Source organism: Ctenocephalides felis, unplaced genomic scaffold, assembly GCF_003426905.1.
Source record: "Ctenocephalides felis isolate EL2017-DRISC unplaced genomic scaffold, ASM342690v1 CF-g0.4_SCAFFOLD_01886, whole genome shotgun sequence".
Lineage (NCBI taxonomy): Eukaryota > Metazoa > Arthropoda > Insecta > Siphonaptera > Pulicidae > Ctenocephalides > Ctenocephalides felis.
This window is the reverse complement of record NW_020538040.1, coordinates 136,244,884-136,268,817: the sequence shown is the minus strand read 5'-3', so window position 1 is coordinate 136,268,817 and position 23,934 is coordinate 136,244,884. Positions and strand designations below refer to the sequence as shown.

Below are 23,934 nucleotides of genomic sequence, written 5' to 3'. Positions count from 1 at the left end.
CGATTCCTATTGATAGGAAGATGTTCTGATGAGTTTTTGGCAAAAGCAGGTACAGCCGTTAAGGAGATAAAGAGCAAAGTGTGCAAAAAATAGAAATCGAGTTTTTGAGAGAATGGAGCATCCCATTTGAATGTTCTAAAAAACATTCAATTTGTAATGATTGGGAGAAGTGGTGATTAGTTTTTGGCAGAGACAGGTTCAGCCATTTTGAAGATACCGAACAAAAAATGGCAGTTTTTGAGAGAAATAAGCATCCGATTTGAATAATTCAAAAAACTTTCTGCTTGTGTTGACGAAACAATTGCTTTGGAAAAAAAAATATTTCAATTTTTTCTTTCAAAAAAAATTTTTTTTTGTTTATCGAAAATAATTTCAATTCAATTTCAATTCTGGTTGAAGTTCTAAAGCTCACTTATATATTTTATGTGAATAATTTTAACAATGTAATTCAGTATATATAATTTTTATAAATATTTGACAATATTACAGAATTTATAATAATCTATTTAAAAACTTTTAATATTCCTCGAACATTTTGCACGATGCTATACACCACTAGTTTACATACATATATCGGAAAGTTCATAACACTTTACATTAGGACAAAGTACAACTTATACCTACCTAGTTTACAATAAATTATAAAGTCTGACATAAATTATTTTATAAAAAAACACTGAGCGATTTGAGTGTGTTTATTAAAACCGCCGATTTTCAAATGAAAGGCGGGAAATGAACTTAAATTATTGAACGTGAGATGGCATTGTCATCGCACCGGCTGTCGTGGTTAACCCGTAACTGATCATCAATCGTTAGTCTGTAACCTAGATCCTAGACAATATTAGAATATGTTATATAACCTAGACAATAATAGAAGATGATGTGCTCATAATCGTGCTTCATACAAATGTTATTGTGGTGTTTTTGCTAAATTTTGTTAACTCAAAAGTGATAATAGAGGATGAATTATGGCGTCGTTTCCCGAGCACGAGGAACACGTGAGGATTTCATTTCATGTCGTCGATGGACAGATTCGTTCCATGTGTATAGATAATACTCATGGACTTGCTGCTCTCTGACAGGTAAGCTTTCTATTTAACACATAACACTGTTACTAACTGAATCCAATACGTTTCTACTTATTATTGACAAGTAACCGATTCATTTCAATAACCGTAAATTCATAATTTTTAAATAAACGGTAATGAAGATGATGTTGTAGGCGGCATTTGTATGTCAAAAAATAAGAAACTCTAGCTGTAATCTGTCATTTTACCTTAAGACAAGTTGCATGAATTTCCCGATACGTGTAAATAAATGGCTTACAATTAGTTAGAGAGAAGTGAAATATGCATATTTCAAATCATAGCCATGGCTATTTGGATAAACTTTTCAACGGTTTATTTCAAAAATAAAATGTTTCTTTCCCAATAAAAAACGCAATCAATACGATTTTTAGTTAACATCTTCCACCTATAATATGTGTAATTGTATTAATTTCATTTATTTACTTTAACGCATTTTATTAATTTCCCGTAGGGTAAGTTATAGTATTTGCAAAAAATCGAAAATGAAAGTTTTTATATATCTTTACGTTTCAATGGTTTTTGAACAGCTAACATTGTATTCACTCATAATACAATTTCCAAACTAACAACATGTTTGTTTGGAATAAGCTTTTTTATAATAAAATATATCATTTATTCTAATTTTACAATTTTTTTGAATTTTTTATAACTCGACGTTTCATCAATTTTTTATTTCATATTTATTTATTTTTTCGTACATTTTTGTGTTTTTGTGTTGTTTTTCAAAGTTTATTTGTATGCACTGAAGATGGGTCAAATCAAGACCCGAAACGTATGTTCTCTATAAATAAAAACATTTTTCATTAAAACTGTTTTTTAATTACTAGATGGATGCCCAAGAAACAATTTTATTATATTATTTCACCATCTGAAGAAAAACCTCCCGCTTTATATATATATATATATATATATATATATATATATATATATATATATATATATATATGAGTATGTAAATTGGGTGTTAATTAAAACTAGTGTGTTGAGTTGGGCAACAGCACATATTAGTAATTCAATGTAACAATAAGTAATTTAGTGTACAAGTTAAATTGTCTAAACTACGAAGGTTTTTACATAGGCAATACTAGCCAAAATCTACACAGAAGCATTTCTCAACACAGTAATAATTAAAAAAAATAAGAATCAGTATAAAACAATGCTCACAGAACACATCAATAACCTTGAGCATAACATTGATTTCCTAAACCTAAATATATTCAAAAGAAGATTTAGTGAAGGTTGTATAATATCATTGAACAATAGAGCAATCAACAATATGCTTTGTAATGAATACAAGATATTCCTCAACAATTTTTCAAACAATATTACTGAATGAAACGAGTCCCTTTTTTATTACTTTGTGAAACCATATGATTTTACCAGTTAGCAATTTTTGTTTGAATTTAATTTTAAAAAAATCTTTGTAAACACATTCACTCAGCGTTCAGACTTCAACAACTCAAGTACACAAATTTAGTTTTTTAACTCAAATTCATAATTAGTTTTAAATGTTTGAACTACTGATAGCTTGGTGTCATAATTGTGGTAATTAGTGTAGTATAGTGTTAAATTGTTTTTGTTTGTAAGTACCTATCTTTATGTCGAATATGTTTACATCCATTTTCTCTTCCTAAATTAATTATAAAAAAAGCACTTGATTAAGACTGAAAGTATGGATTAATAAAGCTGATTTTCTAGTTGCTTTAGATTTTTTTACTTGGTGCTATTGCCCGACTCAAGACACTAGTTTTAATATATATACAATGGTTTTATGTTAGTGCACATTGCTTTTAGTTTTCTTTACCTCTTATAAGGGTCATATGTGCATTCTAAGTTTATGCACCAAATTACATTTTAATAATTCCTATTTTAAATTATAATTGTTTAGAATTATATTGCCAATTTACCGTTCTTACAATTTTATGCAGATTTATTACATCTACTCTTGTGTATTGCCTTTAATTGTGGTCGATTCGGTCGATATAATTATTACATGGCTTCTCTTTTTCCATTGTATAATCTATGCTGATTAATATTATATAATGTAATGTTAAATGTGTATATTTCTAATTTTGTAACAAGTAATTTGTTTGGGTAATTGACTAATTCATTTTGATTAGAACTTTGTGCATGTATTTGTCAAGATTAATTGTTGGTTATGCAAATTTATATTACGAAAGTGCACAATATAACAATCAATGAAATGTAGATGGCTGATATGATAGTTTTGACATTTTGCAGTACATAATTAATATATGTAAACTAAAACATACATATAATGAGTGAAAATAAATTTTACCAGCTGCCAGAAGTTAATCAAAACACCAATATCAATTTTTTTTTTTTATATGGTACAAAAAACTAGTACAATGAACTATTATCTTTGTTTATAATGTGCAAAATTCAACATAATTCACTAATAATATTTCTATAACGATTCATCATAGAACTATACACACTTTCAGCCTCTTTGTTAGGCTGGCATATAAGGACTGGTTGAGATTCTGGTTTAATTATATCAAAATAATTACATTCTAGTTGATTTTCATATTTATACAAGCCAAACTTTGCTCTATATGCTGCGCCCAACATTGCGGAATCAACTACATCCTGTAAAAATAACCCTTAATTAATATAGTAATGACAATTTGATGGTTTATAATGTAGTAGTAATGACTTTTCATAAATATATCAGTATGAAAGTTTTCTTTCAGAAGTATGGGTTAGTATTGAAACTGAATTATTGATTTACTTTTAAATTATTTGACTGGCATATTATAAAGAATTTTTAACATAATGCCTTCTGATGCCTCAAGATTTCTTTTAAATAGAGGTTCATATTTTTCACATTATGTGAAATTAATTTTTAATTTTCGTCACCTGTATGTAAACTGGGCAATTCAAAACATCAGCTAAAACTTGAAGTATAGATCTATTTTTGGAAGCACCACCAGTTGCTAGAATTTTTGTGTCTTTGGAAAATTGATAGCCAATATCTTCTGCGTGAACTCTTTTTGCTATACACTGACCTTCTATGATAGCCCTTATTTCTATTTCATTCAATGGAAACTTGTCAATTTTTATTCCATGTTCATTATATCGATATTCACCTTTTATAGCTGGTAAGATTTCCTGTGTGTCATAGTAAAGACCTATCAGAAAATAGAATGTGTAACTACTGAAATTATTAGTTATATTAATTACTTTATTGGATAGTAAAGCTCTATTAATTTCTTATGTAGGGCTATTAACTTCCCGTAGGGCAAGTTATAGTATATGCAAAAAAATCGAAAATGAAAATTTTTGCATTTTTTTTTTAAGTTTCAAAACATCCTGAACATTGTGCATTGAACCTTAGAAAAAAATGTGTATATGCGGATACAATTTTTCGTCGACGACTTCCAGAGCGCGTGGATCCACTGATTTGAATAATTCAAACACATATTCGATTTCTATTGACAGAGAGACATGGTGATTAATTAGTTTCTTACAAAGGCAGGTCCAGCCGTTTCGAAGGTACCAGACAAAAAGTGCAAAAAGCGGTTTGGGACATCTAACAAAAATGCCATTGGGCGGTCAAAAATGAACAGCAGACACATGCACATTAAATTAACAGAAATTTTAATGATGAATACAAAATTTGTTCTTATTTCTATGGGTTTTGTACCAAGATTTTATAATTTATAACCGTCGCGGATTGCGATGCGGCGCTTACGCGTTTCGAAGTTTCGTCTCTAAAAGAGCTACGCAACGCAACGCAAGCGCTTCGAGAAGATAATCAAAATTTTACCAAAATTTCCAAAATTTCCACTGGGTGTCATGTTCAAAAGTTTATCAAATATTTCCCATGAACTGTCTGCACAAGTATTTCTTATCTTCTCTCTGCAACGAGATCCATTTCTAAAACTGATACAATTCTTGCAAAGATTGCGATCATCCAATTTTATATTTTAAATCTAATTTTCTTACCATAGCATTGCCATGTATGAATTGGCATGAATTGGATTGCACAATATATGACCATTTAAAAGAAGTTTTGGTTCTTCAACAGTTAACAATACAGTGTCACTTGTGCCTAAACTAATTGTTAGCCAATCATTATCCAAGCACATGCCTAGAAAGGAAAAAAAAAAGTTATTGAAGACACACAACACAATTAAGTGTTTTTGTGATAAATTATGCAGACTATATATTTATAAATATACGTTTTTCGAGATACCAAGAAATTAATTTAAAACTATTAAGAGGGTTTTCTTGTCTAGAAGAAGTTTTAAGAAATTGGATTTTGTTTTTTGGTAATTTCAAGATTTTAAGAATATGTGTACGAGAGGATTTTTCAAAATTTCAATTATTTTCGGAGATATGGCTGTTTGACCATGATAATCATAATCCTCTTGTTTCCTTCCTCCATGAAACTTTAAATGCTTTTGTTCAAAACTGTCTTTTTAGATATGATATCCACAATTTCTATCATAAACTATCTGAACTATCATGAACTCGTCCTCAATTTTCCGACTTTTACTATTTTTTAAAAATTCGAGATTATTGAAAAAAAGTTTTTTTCAGGCAGTTTGAAGTTGTTTTTTAACTTTTTCTTAATTCCTACGAATGCGACAGATTGATAATCTTTAATGAGACTTGCATAGATATTCGGCAAAATGCCGAATACCGAATTTTCGGCATGATCTAGAGCAAGGATGAGCAACTCGCGGCCCGCGGGCCGCATGCGGCCCGCCGGATGTTTTGCTGCGGCCCGCCAAGCATTTCCCAACAACAGATTATTTCTCTAGATATTTTATCAAATACGGGTGCAAAGGCTAATTTTGTCGTCAGTCAAATTCTGGTATAAACAATTGTTCGAAAAAATAGCATTTCCTGATAAAATAAATATTAATTTATTTAAATATTAGTTTAACAATCTTCAATATTGCAAGAAAAATTAAGAACTTGTCTGAGAACATAGCAACAACGCATTTCTAAATTCAAAATAATTAAATAAGTATATCTTATAAAGTCGCGAGGGTTAAATCATCGTAAATTAAGTAAGACTTCCTAATAATTTAGATCCTGAATATGTCGATTTTCAATACTAAAGTACGTTAGCTTAATAGTGATGCAATGCTTAAAGGAGCATACGACTCAAATGACAAAATACGATTGTTTTTGGATATGAAATAATAATTATATTATTACTTTTGGCATTTTGGTAATTAAGAATAATATCTTTTGCAGAATCTTGTGTTTCACTTTTCATATTCAAAAAAAGAAAATGTGAACAAATTTTAATTGTGATTCCAAATGTTCAAAGCTAACAAGACAGCTGTTTTCATGTAAATGTTTTTTTCGCAATTTAACATGCAAAATAATATAGATTTAAAAAATGCACTTTTTCAGTAAATACCGAATTTTTTTATAAATCTTATGTCAGCCTGAGAAATTTTCGCTTTTGAAAAAAACGTAAATCAAATTATGATAAATTCTTTTTTTGGAAGTACGTATGCGCCCGAACAATTACACAGGCTCACAAAGAAAAGTCGCTGTGACCCAATTTTGACTATAGATTTATCTTCAGTGGTAAAAGGTACCTTGAAAATCATATGTCAAACACCCAATTAATTAACTTGTGGTTAATTTCAACCATTCATAAAAAATCCACCACCTATCAAAGCTGAGTAAAACATATCAAAGCTGCATACGCGTTGCATTTCGCATTAAAAAAATTAAAATAAAGAACAAAATCTAAAAAAACGCTGATATTGATCAGCTTATATAAAAAACAGTGCTTTTAAATATTATTGGTTTTCATTTTGTATTAATATTTATAAACACTTATAATATACACTCGAAATCATAAAATATATACTTTGTTCAATTTTATATTTTTGTTCTTTTCTTGTGGCAATTTTGCAATTTTGTTTCAATTACATTAATCCAGCGCTCAGTCAATACATCTTTTGACTTAATTTTAGATTAGACTTATCAGAGATTAGAAAAAAGCTTCAATTTTATTAAAAAAGGCAATTTATTTTTACATGGTTTGTACAGCCGTAACAATTTTTTTAAAATTTTGTTCTTTATTTTAATTTTTTTATGCGAAATGGACTACATTTTAGTAGTCCAATCATTTTTTATATAGCTCGGTAATCGATCAGTTAACTATTATCGCCTTTTTTGTGAGCGTTTTTAATTGAAATTCGATCAAGATTTTTTTGAGCTTTTAAAAAGCTTAAATTTATCCGCTGCAATATTTTAAAAAATGGCAACGAAATGGTCACCACCGATAAAAATAATGATTTGCAGGCTTATCCTATTGTACAAATAATTCTCGATGTGCATAAGAAGTACATAGTTTTTTAATGTCTTACAGAAGGAGCTATCTCAGCAAAAGTAATTATAAATTTAATTTTAAAATCAGGAGATAAAACTGTTTTTGAGAGACAACTGAAATTTTTTTCAGAGTATAACATAATTACAATATGGATGTTAGTATTTTAGCCTTGCAGTAAATAAATTATCCTATATTTATTAGTATTTTAGCGTTTTCAGTGGGTAAAATTATATTAATTAAATGTAATAATATTTATACATTTGAGATTAGATAGTCATTTCTTATACTGATCATTTTCTAAAAATATTTTCCATAGCTAAACGTTTGCCGGGTCAGCTAGTATATATAAAAATTACGTGCGGCCCGCCAAACAATTTGAAAATTTAAATTGGCCCGTGGCTTAAAAAGGTTGCTCGCCCTTGATCTAGAGGCTGAATACCGAATATTCGGCAACTATTCGGCAGGTTTTTGGCGCCTAAGCTCGTTTGTATTGATGTAATTACTATCAGTAATAGTTATATTACTAATGAGGTACATGTTTATTCAAGTTTTATGCCTAGACTTGCAACCACTATTCTTTGGCTACCTTATTGTTATTTGGAATATTTAGCACCATTTATATTATTTGAGCAAATACCGAATACTTGAATACCACATGTGATAGGGAAGTAAATGGCAAAATTATGAAAATAGCGGTTCTTTTTTCTTTCATAAACTCAATATTATTTCTTATATATTAGGAATGCTAATCATAACAAAATTAATAAACAATGGTCAAAAATATTATTCATATGTTTTGCGACAAAGAGCCAATAATAATTCTTTATTTGGAAATGCTTAGATTGAATATAATGAATGACTTTATTGTATTGATACAACACATGTGTGTAACCATTGAATGATTCATATTAAATAATATAAACATGTAATAATAAAGTATCCTATAAATATTCAGAAAAAAGTTCTTCACATGTTTATTTATAATGTCAAAAGTCGATAAAGTTTAAATTATTATATATACAATAACGAAATAATTTCTTCATATCAAACACTTCCAAATACTGATCCATCGCAAGCTCGGTGCAAGCCTAATTTTTATTTAACTGTTCTCATATGAAAGTAAACGGACAGATCATCATTATATAACTAATTAACCCAATTTATCACAATTTTTGGCTTCTGAATTTTTAAAAGTAGTGGTATTTTTTTTTTTTTTTTTTGAATATTTGAATTAACATTCTCACGCACTTCCATTTTTTCATTTTCATATAGAATTAATATATTTTATATACCAGCCAATGTAGATGGATTGTCACCCGTGAAAACTATAACTTTGCATGATGCGCTAAATCCAAATCGTTCCACATAATAATTTGAAACAGTTCCTATACATGTGTTTGAATCAACTGGTTCTTTTAGCTTTTCATTCAGATTTGGTGCACAGGCCTAGATAGTTTAGTTAATATTAATCTATCAATTTAAATAATGCAAAAGCAATAGTGTAACCTATTTTTAATTAGTATGATTTCATGAAAATTATTTTGTGAAATTTTATTTATATATTTTAATATTCTCATTACTGGTCTAATAATTTGTATCAATAATTGTTAATTGAATTGAGAATGCATTATCCTAGAATTGTGTGCTAATGGATATATTCAGCAAAAAGTTTGCTAATTAAATTTAAGGTAATATATAGGGTAGAGCGGAGCTTAAAGGTCCGCGGTCCATCTACATTATTTCAAAGTAAAGTATGGTATTTTTAAATGATACTATTATAAAGCTTAAGTCAAATGGTGTGTAACCAGCCATCGACTTTAATCGGCCGACATCGCCATCACGAGGTAAACGACCACATAGTTAACTTTTTATGCAAGTATTTTTTTGTTAGCTTTGGTTTTGAACATTGTTGTTGTTGATTAAGTTTCATACAAAGGTTGTAAGCAGTGCGATTTTTGTTATAAATATGCCCATGAAATGGTATTTCAAACAGGAGTTGTATTCACCTTGTTTGTGATAAATTGAACAGAAATAGTTATCAAAGCAAAATTCATGATAGTAGCAAGTGCTAATGAAGATTTTTGTTTATTATGTTTAAAAATAAGTATTTAGCATGTAATTCTTAATTTCGTTGTTAAATCCAAAAATTAAACTGATTTGCATAGATCAAATAATGTAGTTTTTATTTCATAAAACCTCTTTGAAATTAAAAATAGAATTGCGGATCTTTTAGCCACCTGGCTGTCTATTTTTACCCTGACTGCGGGATAAAAAGTATCTGGTCACAAATTTTGGAAAAATAACAAAAAAAAACTGTTCCTAAAATACCTGGGAATTAGACTAAACTGAGTTGGTTTTCAAGAAAAAAATGGACCTTTGTACCCTGCCCTACCCTATGTAATGCAGCTTGTGTTGTGAATTTTTTAAAATAACACATGTTTGATTATTTTCAAATATTTTTTATTTTTATCACGCAACTTACCTTTAAACACAATTGGTTCCATTGTTTCTTTGTAATATCATATAAATTCATACCAGATGCATCTGAAGTATCTATTGGTACTATTTTTCCACAAAACAAAGAACAAACAAAACTACTAATAAGTGATATATGCCCAGTGCTAGCATACACCTCTGGCAGGTGTTCATAAATTTTTTTAATTTGAGCTGCTGTGAAACGCTCATATGCTCGGGAACCAGTTATTGTAGCCAATACCTACTGAATAATAGCAATTAATAAAGTTTCACCATAAAGACCAATTTAATAAAATATTCTGATTATGTTTAACCTTTGGTCCACCAACAGCTTGCTCAAAATCATGACATTGCTTAGTCGTTGAACTGTCCATCCATACCGGAGATTGCATGATAGTGAAACAATTTGCTAATTGAGTATGGAGAAATTCATTTGAATTTAACTGTGTCAGATACTGCTCAGCTTCTTTTTTCCAATATACAGAACCATGTTGCTAAAATCAACATGAACTAAATAAATAAGATTTATTTACTTCGAATAAAATTTAACCTGTGGGCAAGGCAAAATTTTTACACATTTTTCAGTTAGAAAATCTATTTTGTTTGTTGAGTATTTATTTATTTATAACTGGAAATGAACAAGCCAAAGTTTGAAATAATTTTGTTCATTAAATACAATCATAAAAAATATATGCAAGCAAACTTTTACCAGAAAATGTCAATTATTTTTCAAACAGAAAATAAATTCTTATATTATGCAGGCGAAAATTTAGTGCAATTTAGAGAAAGAGCAAATATCTTTCTATTTAGGCCACTATGAACTTGCCTTCAAAAAATTACTTAACTCATATTAATCATCACGCAATTAAACAATATATATATATATATATATATATATATATATATATACTTGTAATTTTTTTAAACTTTGTAAAATATTTTTTAGAACTTGTTTAACATGCTGGATGATGATACACATAGTGTCAAAATGTATAAAATAAATACTTAATTGTTTATTACATTTTATTTCGACTATTATATGTTTCATTTCAACATCAACCAAAAAAAAAAAAAAATTATATATATAGTTAAATGAACAAACCATGATGACTATAATTTTGTTCATTAAATATGAATATGAATAATTTCTACATACAATATGTGAGAAAAATACATTTACAGAGTACAGAATGCTAGATACATTAGCAAACTTCTCACAAAAAGTTGAAAATGGAATATATATGTCCAGTAAAAATAAATTTATAAAATTGTACAACTAACAATAAACAAACCATGATATCAAATAATATTGCCCATTAAATAAAATTACAAATATATTTTAAATGATATCATGCATATAATAATAAGTTAATTTATTAGAGCAAGTTTTTATACTTATGCACACAACGTATCTATATATATATATATATATATATATATATATATATATATATATATATATATATATATATATATAATATAGTTTCATCAAACACAATAATCTTGCAAATTTCTAAATTTTATTCTTTTAATTTTTAAACTCGATAGTGCGAAAGACTTTTTTTTAAATATCTATAACTTCCACAATTTCTAATAAAGAGTTTAAAATAAACAGCAAAATTATTTTGTTACCTTTGCAGTACCACCTGTTGCAAAGAATTAATAAATATAACACAATGGTATGCACATAGATAATTTTTTGAATATATATTAGTTTACTCCATAGATTCTTTTCTAACTAAATATATTTTATATTTATTACTTTATTCGTCTTCTTACAAACATCAATATATTCATACCTGTGCTGAACCAGACAAAGCAACTATTTTACTAAGATCTAAGCCGCTCTTGACCAACTTATCTAAAAGTAAATCAATCGCTTTCAGCCACATCAAAACTGGGGCCACGACATGGTCTGGATTATCCTTAGACCGCAATACACCTCCATGAGTATCAAATTCGGATAGTTCTTTGTCAAACTCCACTTCATCACAATGTACCAATTTAAGCAAATCATCGATAATAATGGCTTTTAACTTGGAAATAGAAATAAATTGTGATAAAAATGTATTTAAATGTAATTGACTTTTTTTTAAACATAAACAACACTTTAGATTTATATAAGAGCACTTAACATTATTTTTGTTTCAGAGAGGAGTTAAAACAAATTATTTTACATATCAGATGAATAAATGAAATTGAATGCTCTTAAACAAGCAATCAGATTTTTGAATGTGCACTATGAAAAGGATGCGATTAATTGGAAAATAATGGTATGTTTAGATAAATTCAATAAAATGTAATGGGAATATAAAAACATTGAATTAAATAAGTCATTAAAGTAAGCATTTAAAAGAAAATCCTATCTTTATTGATAGGATATGTTTATATATATATATATATATATTAGGGTGGTCCTTAAAATGGTCATTTTCGAATTTCCTTGCTCCCAGGGGCTCAAATGGTTCCAAATAGATAAAAAACAATTCTCTGAAAGTTTTAGCTCTTAATATTAACGTTTAGATAGAGCGCAATTCAATCAAAGTTTTGTATGGAAATAGCATGGAAAATTTTCAAAAATTTTAAAAATGTTTTTTAGATGTAATTTAGTGAACAAATGAATAAATAAAACTCATTCATTTGTCGCTAACTTATACCTAAACATTTTTTTTTAATTTTCAAAATTTTTCCATGCTCTTTCCATACAAACTTTGATTGAATTGCGCTCTATCTAAACGTTAATATTAAGAGCTAAAACTTTCAGAGATTGTTTTTTATCTATTTGGAACCATTTAAGCCCCCTGGGAGCAAGAAAATTCGAAAATGACCATTTAAGGACCACCCTAATATATATATATATATATATATATATATTATATATATACACACCTAAGTCTGTTTTTACACGGTTTTTTGTAACGGTTTTGATATAACACGGTTTGATAATTGAATATTTTTAATTTTTTTACACGATTTTATCCATTTAGCATGATTTTTGAAATTTTATGTACTAAATTTTTTTTTTTGTCAAATTAATTTTTGCGAAGTATGTTCACATCACAAAAAAGTATCTGAAAGAAAAAAGTCTGAAACCATCGATAGTATCGATAGTTTGCAAACACTAGCTTAAAGATTAAGTGAATTCCCTTTAGCGCGTACAAACAATTTTACTTGACTTTTTTTATTATATTTGATTTAACAAAATAAACATGATATCTTGTTCTTAAAAAATTCTTGTTTTCACTAATTTAGTAGGTTTTAGAGATAGGAAAAAATCACCCATTTTGTATAAGATCAATGTCCTTTTTACACGTTTTTTTTTTACACGGCTTCTTCTGGAACCAATCTACCGTGTAAAAACAGACTTAGGTGTATATATATATATATATATATATATATATATATATAAATAAATAAATATGGTGGTCCTTAATATGGACATTTTCGAATTTCCAAAGCTTCCAAGGGCTCAAATGGTTCCAAATTGATAAAAAACAATTCTCTGAAAGTTTTAGCTCTTAATATTGTCTTTTAGATGGAGCGCAATTCAATCAAAGTTTTGTATGGAATTTTGTTGTATATTGGAAATTGTTACATTTTTGGATTCTTTGTTCGAAGCTCTACAAAATATTTACAAATCCAAGACTCTACCATCTAATATATATATATATAGCCCGATTATTAGATTTTGTTGATACATATGTCAACATCAAAATCAGAAAGAAATAGTAAAGAAGAGAATCAATTTAAAATTAAGTTAAAAGGATATTTTAAAAAAATGTAGATAAATAAATTAGACCAAAGCATGAATGTAAGAATGAATATACGTATGATTGAATTATAGAATAAATAATATAAAATGTTGTAATGACCATATCATATATGTAGAATATATATATATATATATATATATATATATATATATATATATACTATGTATAGATATTTTGTACGATCTCTCATACCAGGCAATTCTGCCTGTCTGAGATATACAAGATTTATATTAAAATTTTTAATATATATATTTTAGTATATATATACACAAAATAATTATATAAATAATTGACAGATAATATATATAAAATAATTAGATTTTCGATAACTTTAATATATAAAGTTAATATGAAATGCCATACATATTCCAGCTGTCATAATTTCCAGAGTTTACAATGTATATATGTTTTAAACTCATTTGTTTTTTTTTTCTTAAATACCTTTTGAGTGCTTAAATCTAGTCCTAAGTAATAACGCTGCATTTTCTCTTAAACACAATTAACATGTTCTTTATGTGAATGTTAAAATAACTATTGCTCTACAGGAGGCATTAAATCAAGCTAATGCTGCGTCCCCACTGCACGAATCCGTGCGGCGAATCCTGTTCGCGACGCACGCATGCGTTGGCTCTTGTGCGCGACGCACACTGCGAGCAATTTGATACATTTGAAATTTTTAGGATTCCATAATATTTTTTTTCTTGATACAGTTCAATTATAAGAAGTGTAAAGAAGTATAACATCTTCTCTACGCATTTCATTTTCAAAATTGAGGATTCGATGAAATATCTTAATGCCTTCACTGTACAATTGAACTTATACCGTAGCACAGATCAACGTTTACGTACAAGTTCAAAGAAATAACGTATACGAATACAGAGGCAGGCTGACCAACAATTATCAGTTTTGAATAAAAATTATTACTTCTGTTCTAAATATAAATACTTGTCAGAAAAGACTTTGAGCAAAAATTCAGTCTGCATATTAATAAGATTTTAAATGATATTAGCGTAATTGCAAATAGCAATTTGATACATTTGAAATTTTTAGGATCCATAATATTTTTTTTCTTGATACAGTTCAATTATAAGAAGTGTAAAGAAGTATAACATCTTCTCTACGCATATTCATTTTCAAAATTGAGGATTCGATGAAATATCTTAATGCCTTCACTGTACAATTGAACTTATACCGTAGCACAGATAACGTTTACGTACAAGTTCAAAGAAATAACGTATACGAATACAGAGGCAGGCTGACCAACAATTATCAGTTTTGAATAAAAATTATTACTTCTGTTCTAAATATAAATACTTGTCAGAAAAGACTTTGAGCAAAAATTCAGTCTGCATATTAATAAGATTTTAAATGATATTTAGCGTAATTGCAAATAATACAATATTACCATTTTTTTTTGAAACATTTAATTTATTTTGAATAATAAATATATGATACGTCATATAAGTAGTAAAGATATATATATATATATATATATATAATAATTATATATATATACATGATAATATCATGATGATATAAATTAACTCTGAAATATGATAAATAAAGTCTACCAAAAATATATTTAGTTGGATATACATATATTTCAACATATCTATAACTTAATTACCGATGTATTTCCTATACTAACTTAATTACCGATGTATTTCCTAACTAATAGTTAGATAAAATTATAATTAGTACATCAATTTAATGACTGCTTACTTATTTACATTTTTGATCCGCGCTTTGACGCTAATCCATTAGTGTCGGTTCGGGTATTCTCGGCAGCCCGATGCGTCGGGTTTCTCGCGGCGGGAGCGAGCGCCGCGAACGCAAGCTATTGAAATTTTCGTGTCGCTTCGACCATGTTCGGCAGGGTACGTAATTCTAAAAATAACCCCCCCTCCCATTTTCAAACAAAAAAAGAAGAAAAAAGTGCGCTATGGACATGCGCAGTGGACAAATTTAAAGGGAATTCGTGCGTTCGCACAGTATCACTCCGCTGCGCAAATTTGTTCGTGACGCACCATTCGCCGCACGGATTCGTAACAGTGGAGACGCGGCATAAGACTTTGACACTTCCGCACAATTCAGCCAGCATGAAGTTGCCGGCGAAGACAGATATCAAGCTGTCAAGCATTTCAGATGTCAAGAGCGCGTCGACCATTTTGTTCATTTTTATAACTGCGTTGCGTCGGAGTATTGTTTTTTTTATCAAGTACGCTTGTTTCATATTTAATATTAATATTTTTTAGCTTTTCGTTATGATTCATTCCTTTTGTGTTTATTTTTTTTAAGTCTGTTCAAGTTTATTCGCTTTGGCTTCTTGATTACGCGCCTATTTAGTTCTTATTTTAATTTTAGGGTTATGTTTTAGGATTCTTTTCATTCAAAGATTATTTTGGTCTAGCTTAGATTTTATACAATGTTTTAGTTATAATTGTGTTTTAAAAAAATATTTAGGCTTACGTTTTACGCATAGGGTTACATTTTATCATACAGTTACATATTTGTAGGGTTTGGTTACGATCTTAACCTTAATTCAGTGGAAGCTAACTGAAACTCAACAAAAACAAATAGAAGGTTCAGTAAATGAAATAAAATTGAAACACTTTTGATGTTATAATACTAAATCGAAATACTTCATGTCTTGGAATTGACATATATATATTTCGTTTTTTCTGCAATATTTGCTATGAGGAAACAAGATATATTGTATTTTAACGTAATATATTGTCTAAGGTAAATGCTATCATCTTGGTATGAGACAATATAATAATCATAATAGTAATAATACTTGTTTGGCTGTGATAATAATGATCTTGACAGGTTTTAGCTGTCAAAGTTATGAATCCAATACATTTCAACTTGACGGCTAACTTCTATTTGTCGCCAACTTCATGCAGGCTGAAATGTGCAAATGTCAAAATTCTTAGCCTGATTTAAGGTGGTGTATTGCTCTACACGTAAAGGGTTATCTTAAAATCATCGGGGTTATCTTGCGGACTCCAACTCCATGCTGGAGCTGTCAATGTCAATGACGCCTGTCAAACTGTCGTTTACAGCATGGAATTTTTATTCGACCCCTAGACAATATAATAATAATTGATACGACCACTCATAGATAAAAGAAGAGTATGCGACCACTCATCATAGCAAGGGGCAACCTGCTGCCTATAGATAAAAGAAGAGTTGCTACCCCTAGACAATATTACAATATGATAAATGATATATTCATATGAAATACCACCTGTTTGAAATCTTATAAGAATACATAGTAATTTCTAGTTACATTTATTTTCCGATTTTTATATATTTGTGATCTCTATTAAAACCCGTTCGCTACGAGAGTGTATGAGCCAGCAAGCCGCCCAAAGTCTTTGAAGATTTCAATCCAACTGGTGGTGAATACTGGATAGATCCTGGGGTAATCCCGCATGCCAATTTTTTTCTAGCAACCCCCCCTATTATTTTAACTTTTTGAACAATTTATCATAAAAATTATATAAACATTTAGGTATTTCTTTTAAAATAATTTTTAACTAGTGGGGTGTATGGCATCGTGCCTTAAGGCAAATTGCTGGAACTTCCCGTACCATTTTTTTTTAAAAAAAGATTAACATTTTTGAAAAAAAAATTACTCTGAAAAAATTAGATTTTTGAGAAACTATAAATTTTTGACAAAAAATTACTTTTTTTTGAAAAAAAGACTGATCTTTTTTTCAAAGCAATCATACTGCTTTAACTGCATAAAGACGAAATATCGAAGCGCGTAAGCGCCACATTGCCGTCTAACGCATAAACATTGGTGCGGAACCCATAGGAATGTAAACAAAATTTATACTTATTGTTAAAATCTCTATAAAATATCTGATAATTTGATGCATATGTCTAATGATCATTTTTGACCGCCAAATGGCATTTTTTTTTACTTTTTTTTTTACAAGATCTTCGAAACCGCTAGACCTGCCTTCATGAAAATTTGATCAGTTTTTCATCTTGTTAATACGAGTAAAATGTTTTTTGAATTTCGTCTCCTTATCAATACGATTCGAATGTTTTTTGAACTACTCAAATCGCTTCATCCGTGTTCCCGAAATCGTCGACGAAAATTTGTATCCGCACACCCACACACATACACGTACACGTACACACACACACACATACATCCATTTTTTCTAAGGTATGCCAAAATGTTCAGAAAGTTTTGAAACGTAAAGATATATAAAAATTTTCATTTTCGTTTTTTTGGCGATTACTATAACTTGCCCTACGGGAAGTTAATAAATCTGGATTTAGTACACAAAAAATTTGATACAATATAAATTCGCATAAAATACATTGATTTTAATTTTATTTAGAAGATCAAAGCGATTTGCGGGTGCTCATAATCCAATTGTAGTGCCTTCTATCGTTGTCGCACAACCGAATTATTTTTAAATTCCTATTTTCAATCCAAACTTTTTCGGTCATCCAAAAATTTCAGTATGTTCATTATTGCATGTGCTTTTTCGAAATTGTTGAAAAAAATAGTTTTTTTTTTGTGAAAATTTTGATATTTTTAAAAATTTAGAAATATTGAGTTACTTAATACATATTGAGTGTATTTAAAAATTTTGAATTCCTTTGAAAAAGCATCTCTTTACACCGCCAACACAAGCAACATGTTTTTTGAATCATTTTAATTGGATGAATCTTTCTCTCATATACTACATTATCATTTTTAATCTTTTTGCGATCCGTACCTCCAAAAACTAACCAAGTACGTTTTGCGGCCAGTACGAACCGAATGTATTTTGAATCATATAAATCGGTTGTTCCATACTGTCGAAAATATGGAGGATTTATATGGTCTACTTACGATTTGGTAAAAGACGCAGTTCGATCACGACTCGTTCACACAAAAATTCACCGATTTAAGTGAATATTTAATTAATATTGCATAATACTTAGATAAAATATATGACCTTATACAATTTTGTAAAAAGTGCAGTTAAAAGAACTCTCTTTCACGGTTTCGAACTGATACAAAAAGTAGATTGAAAAAGTTCTAGATGCGGATTATATATCATGCTAAAATTTCAGCCCAATCGGTGGTAGGCACATGTATATTAATTAATTAATTATATAAACACCAATCGGCTATGTATGGTACATTGTAAGATAGTATTAATAGTATCGTAACTTCAACTGCTGGTATAAGATTTGAATATTACCATATAATATATAGTATCGGTATAAGTATATAATAGGTGAATTTATAAAAATTGACAAATAAGTATATAAGAAAATCAATATTCGATAAACAACAATATTTTCGATTTTAGTATAATTATTCAATTTATAACTGCTATAACTAGAAAATAAAGAGAGTTGCTCACATATATATGTATTTATATTATTTAATCAAAGGACTGGAACTTGTTTATAACAATAGTTGTTTATAAAGTCAGTTACATCGACCCTTTAACAATAAAAATAACTTGTTTTCTATGTGTGACATTTAAAGTTATGAAGTTTGCTTTTCCAACCCCTGTAGTTATTTCTATCACCACCACCATCCTCATAATCGCGATCTTCATCTCTGTTATCATATCTACGACCACAAACTTGTCCACCTCGAAAGCCACCTTTTCCTCCTCGGCTTTCGCGACTCATTCCACCACTCTCACCATTTTTACCCCAACCATCACCCGAAATTATCATTTTGATAGTCATTCTAGGAATAATAATTATCTTGATTTTCACCAAATTTATTACCAATATTTTTCGATCTTGTGTAGACTTCTTCAGAATTAGTTATATTATCTCGTCTTCTGTAACTATTGGAACCACTACTTATTGAACTTTGGTCTTGGTCTTGGTCATTATCTTCATTTCCATAATTTTGTTTGGACCAATCATTGTAATTCGCTGTTGGTTTAATAAAACTTCGTGCAAGCCCTTTTGCCAACGGCGTCATCCAACGTAATTAATCCAACGAAATAAATCAATCAAAAAATCGTATTTTTTGTTTATGTATAAAAAATTAATATCGAAAAATAATAATTTATATAAATGTTAATTTTAGAGGTTAATATTTTTTTTTCTTAAATTCAGCCTTTCATGCTGATTATCAGGAAGCGGTACTAGCCGTGGGTTCTGTGATAAATCACGTTCTATATCCCGATTTTCACACCTCATTTTGTCAGGATCCATTTGGTAAAGAAGTCCAAATCTGCAGTTTTTGAAATTCTTTACCTGAAAAATTGTATCTTGGTTACACCTATTGATTAGAGAATTGTAATAGATCTAACGTTTTCTGACAAATAACTTTTTAGAACAGTAACGAAGGGGACAATACACCCGTACGAAGAAGAAGAAAACTATAAATAATTAACTTAATTAATATTAACATAAAACGCTTTAGTTTTAAATAAAGAAAATAGCAAATATGCATTCCTAATGCGAATATAAATTGTATTTCTATGATAGACCACCACTTTTAGTAATAAAATATCCTTTTCTTTCGAATATCAAAACAAATCATTTTCGTTGCTAGAATGATTTCAAATGCACATAATATGCCTATGGAATGAACCCATTTTTATTAAGCATTTGTATTGACAGTAGAATGACTTTGGCTTTAAGACTGAATTTAAATCAAATTTTGGAAAGCTGAACTCTAGATAGTGAACTTTATGTCTTTATTACCTTACGGTTGACCATGTTCTAAAAAGTTTCATCAACAAGTTAAATATGTTACATAGCACAAAAAACTGAATCGTACTCATATTCAAATATATAAATCGGCATGTACCAAAAATTAACTTACATCTAAAAAGGCCTCTGCCAAATTTTTTAATTTTGAAATTATTTGAGCTATGTATATTAATCGATTTTACTAAAACATATCGCAAATATTATATGCAAGCGTTCTTACATACTAATTATTTTTTTATTAATTTATTTATAAATATGTTACAAACATCGTACTAAACTCGCTTATTATTAGTGATCAAAATGCTTTAAAATCATTGAAAATTCTTTAATAATGATTGAATGTTTTATCATTGGATGATGGTTTCATTTGTTAAAATAAAAATTTAAAAAATCAATCATATAAATATTTTTATGAATTAATGAGCTTTAATTTTCTCTCTAACCTTTTGATAACTGACCACCATCCCTCATAAACCAGGCGGGCGAATCGTTTGTCAAATTCAGACTCGGATCTGAAAATTTATGAATACAATGATATTATATAACATATAATTTTATATATGAGTTATATGTTATACATTTTATATATAACGTATAATTTTTATATGAACGTTTATAGAATGGATTTAAATTTTTAGATTTGTATCGTCGCTGTAGAATTTTGTAACGATATTTATAAATATTCGGCAATTTGGCGGCACAAATTATCAATTCTAGTACAGAATATATTATAATAATGATTTTGATGAAATATCTAAGACATTTCAAACATTATTGTTATTTGATATTTCCAAAAATTTCAGTATTTGCAAAAATATTCAAAATAAATATTTCGATACTATGTTAAATTTAAATGATTTTGCAAATAATGGACTCAAATTCAAAGTCATTGAATAATATTTATGAATTATTGTTTGTGAATAAAATAAACTAGTTTGTACAAGTTTAAATAATTTAACAAACATTTAAAAAATATTAATACAATCTGAATCAAATAAATTTTCAATATTAGAAACGAGTGAAACTAAATATCTACCTAATATACATGGGTTATTAAGTTGAAAAATTTGATACGAATAAACAAATATAATTTTGACATATGACTTACTTATTATTAGTTTCATCATGAGATGAATATTCTTTATTTATGTAATAAAATAAGTACCTGGGGCATAGACAAACAAATCTGATGGTTTTCCAATACGGGAACAGACAACATACAATTTTAAGACACAAACCTTAATGATACCATAAACGCACTGGAAACTGTAGTCGTTTAGTCTCAAATGGCACATCAGTCGGAATCATTGGGATGCAGGGTGCGAGAACATCTTCTGCTTTATACTATCCTTTTAATATATTATATATATTTTATATATTATGTATATATAATTTCCATCACGTTGTTTGGTAGTTTTTTTATCGCTAACCTTGTGCCGTTGCAAATGCGCGGTTGGTCGATATTTCGCAACATTATAATTGCCGATCCAACCTTTAATTGAAGATTGTGAGGTGACAATCCTAGCAACTCCAGCGAGTTTAAAAACTCCGGTGGATCGTCTTGGTTAGTTGCCGTATCACCTGATTCGCCTGTAATTTTTGTTTTGTTCTTGAATTTTGAAATTTAATTCATTTACATCAATGTTTTTGGCTGCCAATATAGCTCGTTAATTAATAGAAAGATATTTCTATGGTTATATAAATATATTAAAAATTAGATTATCAAAAACTACATAAAATATCATGACATAGATCATTGTTTTTTCTACATATTTCGTTGTCTACTCGATTAAAAAAGAAAAGGGCTGTTTTTAGGGTTTTTCCGGCAATTATTCGATTTTTTCTCGCCGTAAGAACGATCCTTGGACATGAACGAACATTTTAAAAGAAAATTTGGCCAAATTGGTCCAGGCGTTGTTGAGTTATGCACTTACCAACACATTTTGCGATCCATTTTTATATATAAGATATTAATCAGCAGAAATGGCATATCTGTTTATTTAATTTATTAATTATACTAACTCTAATTGTCAGTAAAATGTCATCCATGTCTGGCTTTGCGCATCCGGGAAACGCTACGAATAACGCAGCGGCAACCGGGTTGAATGTGCCGGTAACCGGCAGCGCTTCTATGAGTGGTGCTTCCTGTGGCTTAAGGCAGCGGCCTGATTCAGCACCCACTTATAACTACACTTTACCACTTCCCACGACGGGATATGAATTTTATCATCATCACCGCCACCATCTGGCTTATGTGTTCGAGACAAGGCTATCAGATAAACCAGTACGCTCAGAATGGAGCGCCAGTGAGTTTTTCTCGGACCAGTGGGGCGTCCAGTGAGGGTTATAGCGTAATGAATACGCCAGTAGCGTCGGAAACCTCTCTTACTTCGTTTGACGCGATATTAAACGACTAATGGAGTTTTTATTTGTTTCAACGATGATTGCTTTTATGTACGAGTACAGCGGCAAAGATCTATGCATAAAAATTTATATACGCTGATCCGGTCAAACGGCCTTGCATTATAGGTGTAGCCCGGATAATCATATACTTACAATATTTTTGCTATAGTTTTTACTTTTAAACTAAATTCTAATATTTGGGCGTGAAATTGTTATATAATACTGAAACTCAATTTGCTATAAAAATACATTTAACAATTCATAATACCTTCACCAAATTGGCATTGTGTTGTTTTAATGTTTAATCTACTCGTTTCAATTCCGCTTTATTTAAATAAAATTATATATTAGGTTGTCAAATATCTCCCTTCCGCTTTTTTGCTCTTGGTTTATAATACAAAAAGGCGGAAGGGAGATGTTTGACAACCTAATATTTTTAATTGCTTGATTTTAAGATTATAATTATTTGAACTAATTCAAACCCTGAGGTGTGTATATAAAGCCATGAAATGTCTAAAGGTCTGATATCGCCTGGTGTGTCCGTGCCGATAGCCGTCCCAAGGCAACACCCAGAATTGAGCGTGCAGTATTGGCCACGTCTACAGTGATGTAAAACACCACAGCTATCCAAATGGAATTGATCAGTTACACGTAATATAAATACTTACGTATTTAGATACGTAATTAATTACTTGAAAACCTTATGCTTCAGAATTTTTCTTTATAAAACTTTTTACAACATTCATATAAAATTGTAAAATTTGAGTACTGACAAAACTTGCGAGTGAAACTGTATTTATGTTTTCTCAGTATTTTTATTAAGTTATTAAATAATGTATGTAAATAATGTGCCATCATTAGACTTAAAAGATTATTAAAAAAATATGACAAGTTATACTAGTTCGTTTTTTCTCTAAAGAAAAACATACCATCCTACATATATACTAGTTCAATTTGTATGAAAATCAAAGGATTTATTTTATTCTCTTGTAAGGTACAGTAATTATATTATATTTATAAAATACCTAGAAACGTACTAGAAAACGTCCACGATTCGGAGCTTTTGTACGTCTATAAAAATTTGATTATTAGTATAAAGGTTCATGCACATTTTTGTTGTTTATAATCAATACTAGCAATATTTTCCCAAATGTGAGTTATATTC

At 29.0% G+C, this 23,934-nt stretch overlaps 2 protein-coding genes across 3 annotated transcripts; one reads left to right on the top strand and one right to left on the bottom strand.

Annotated features, from left to right (window-relative positions):
* Positions 1 to 830: 830 nt before the first annotated feature.
* LOC113377563 (paired box protein Pax-6-like) lies at positions 831 to 23,616 on the top strand. 2 transcript variants are annotated; one of them, XM_026617925.1, is made up of 4 exons: positions 831 to 1,082; positions 12,043 to 12,164; positions 22,401 to 22,672; positions 23,289 to 23,616. In XM_026617925.1, exons 3-4 carry the CDS (start codon positions 22,405 to 22,407, stop codon positions 23,375 to 23,377), a joined length of 357 nt encoding a protein of 118 aa, XP_026473710.1. In that variant the 5' UTR covers positions 831 to 1,082; positions 12,043 to 12,164; positions 22,401 to 22,404; the 3' UTR covers positions 23,378 to 23,616. The 2 variants fall into 2 exon arrangements, with proteins under 2 accessions (XP_026473710.1, XP_026473709.1); XM_026617924.1 differs by lacking the exon at positions 831 to 1,082 and adding an exon at positions 11,893 to 11,968.
* Positions 3,492 to 14,241, bottom strand: LOC113375962 (xylulose kinase-like). The gene is made up of 9 exons (XM_026615899.1): positions 14,106 to 14,241; positions 11,691 to 11,927; positions 10,206 to 10,385; positions 9,899 to 10,132; positions 8,709 to 8,862; positions 5,058 to 5,202; positions 4,879 to 4,994; positions 3,969 to 4,240; positions 3,492 to 3,698 (listed from the first exon to the last, which is right to left on the bottom strand). The coding sequence occupies exons 1-9, from the start codon at positions 14,145 to 14,147 to the stop codon at positions 3,492 to 3,494; spliced, it is 1,587 nt and encodes a 528-aa protein (XP_026471684.1). The 5' UTR covers positions 14,148 to 14,241.
* Positions 23,617 to 23,934: the final 318 nt, after the last annotated feature.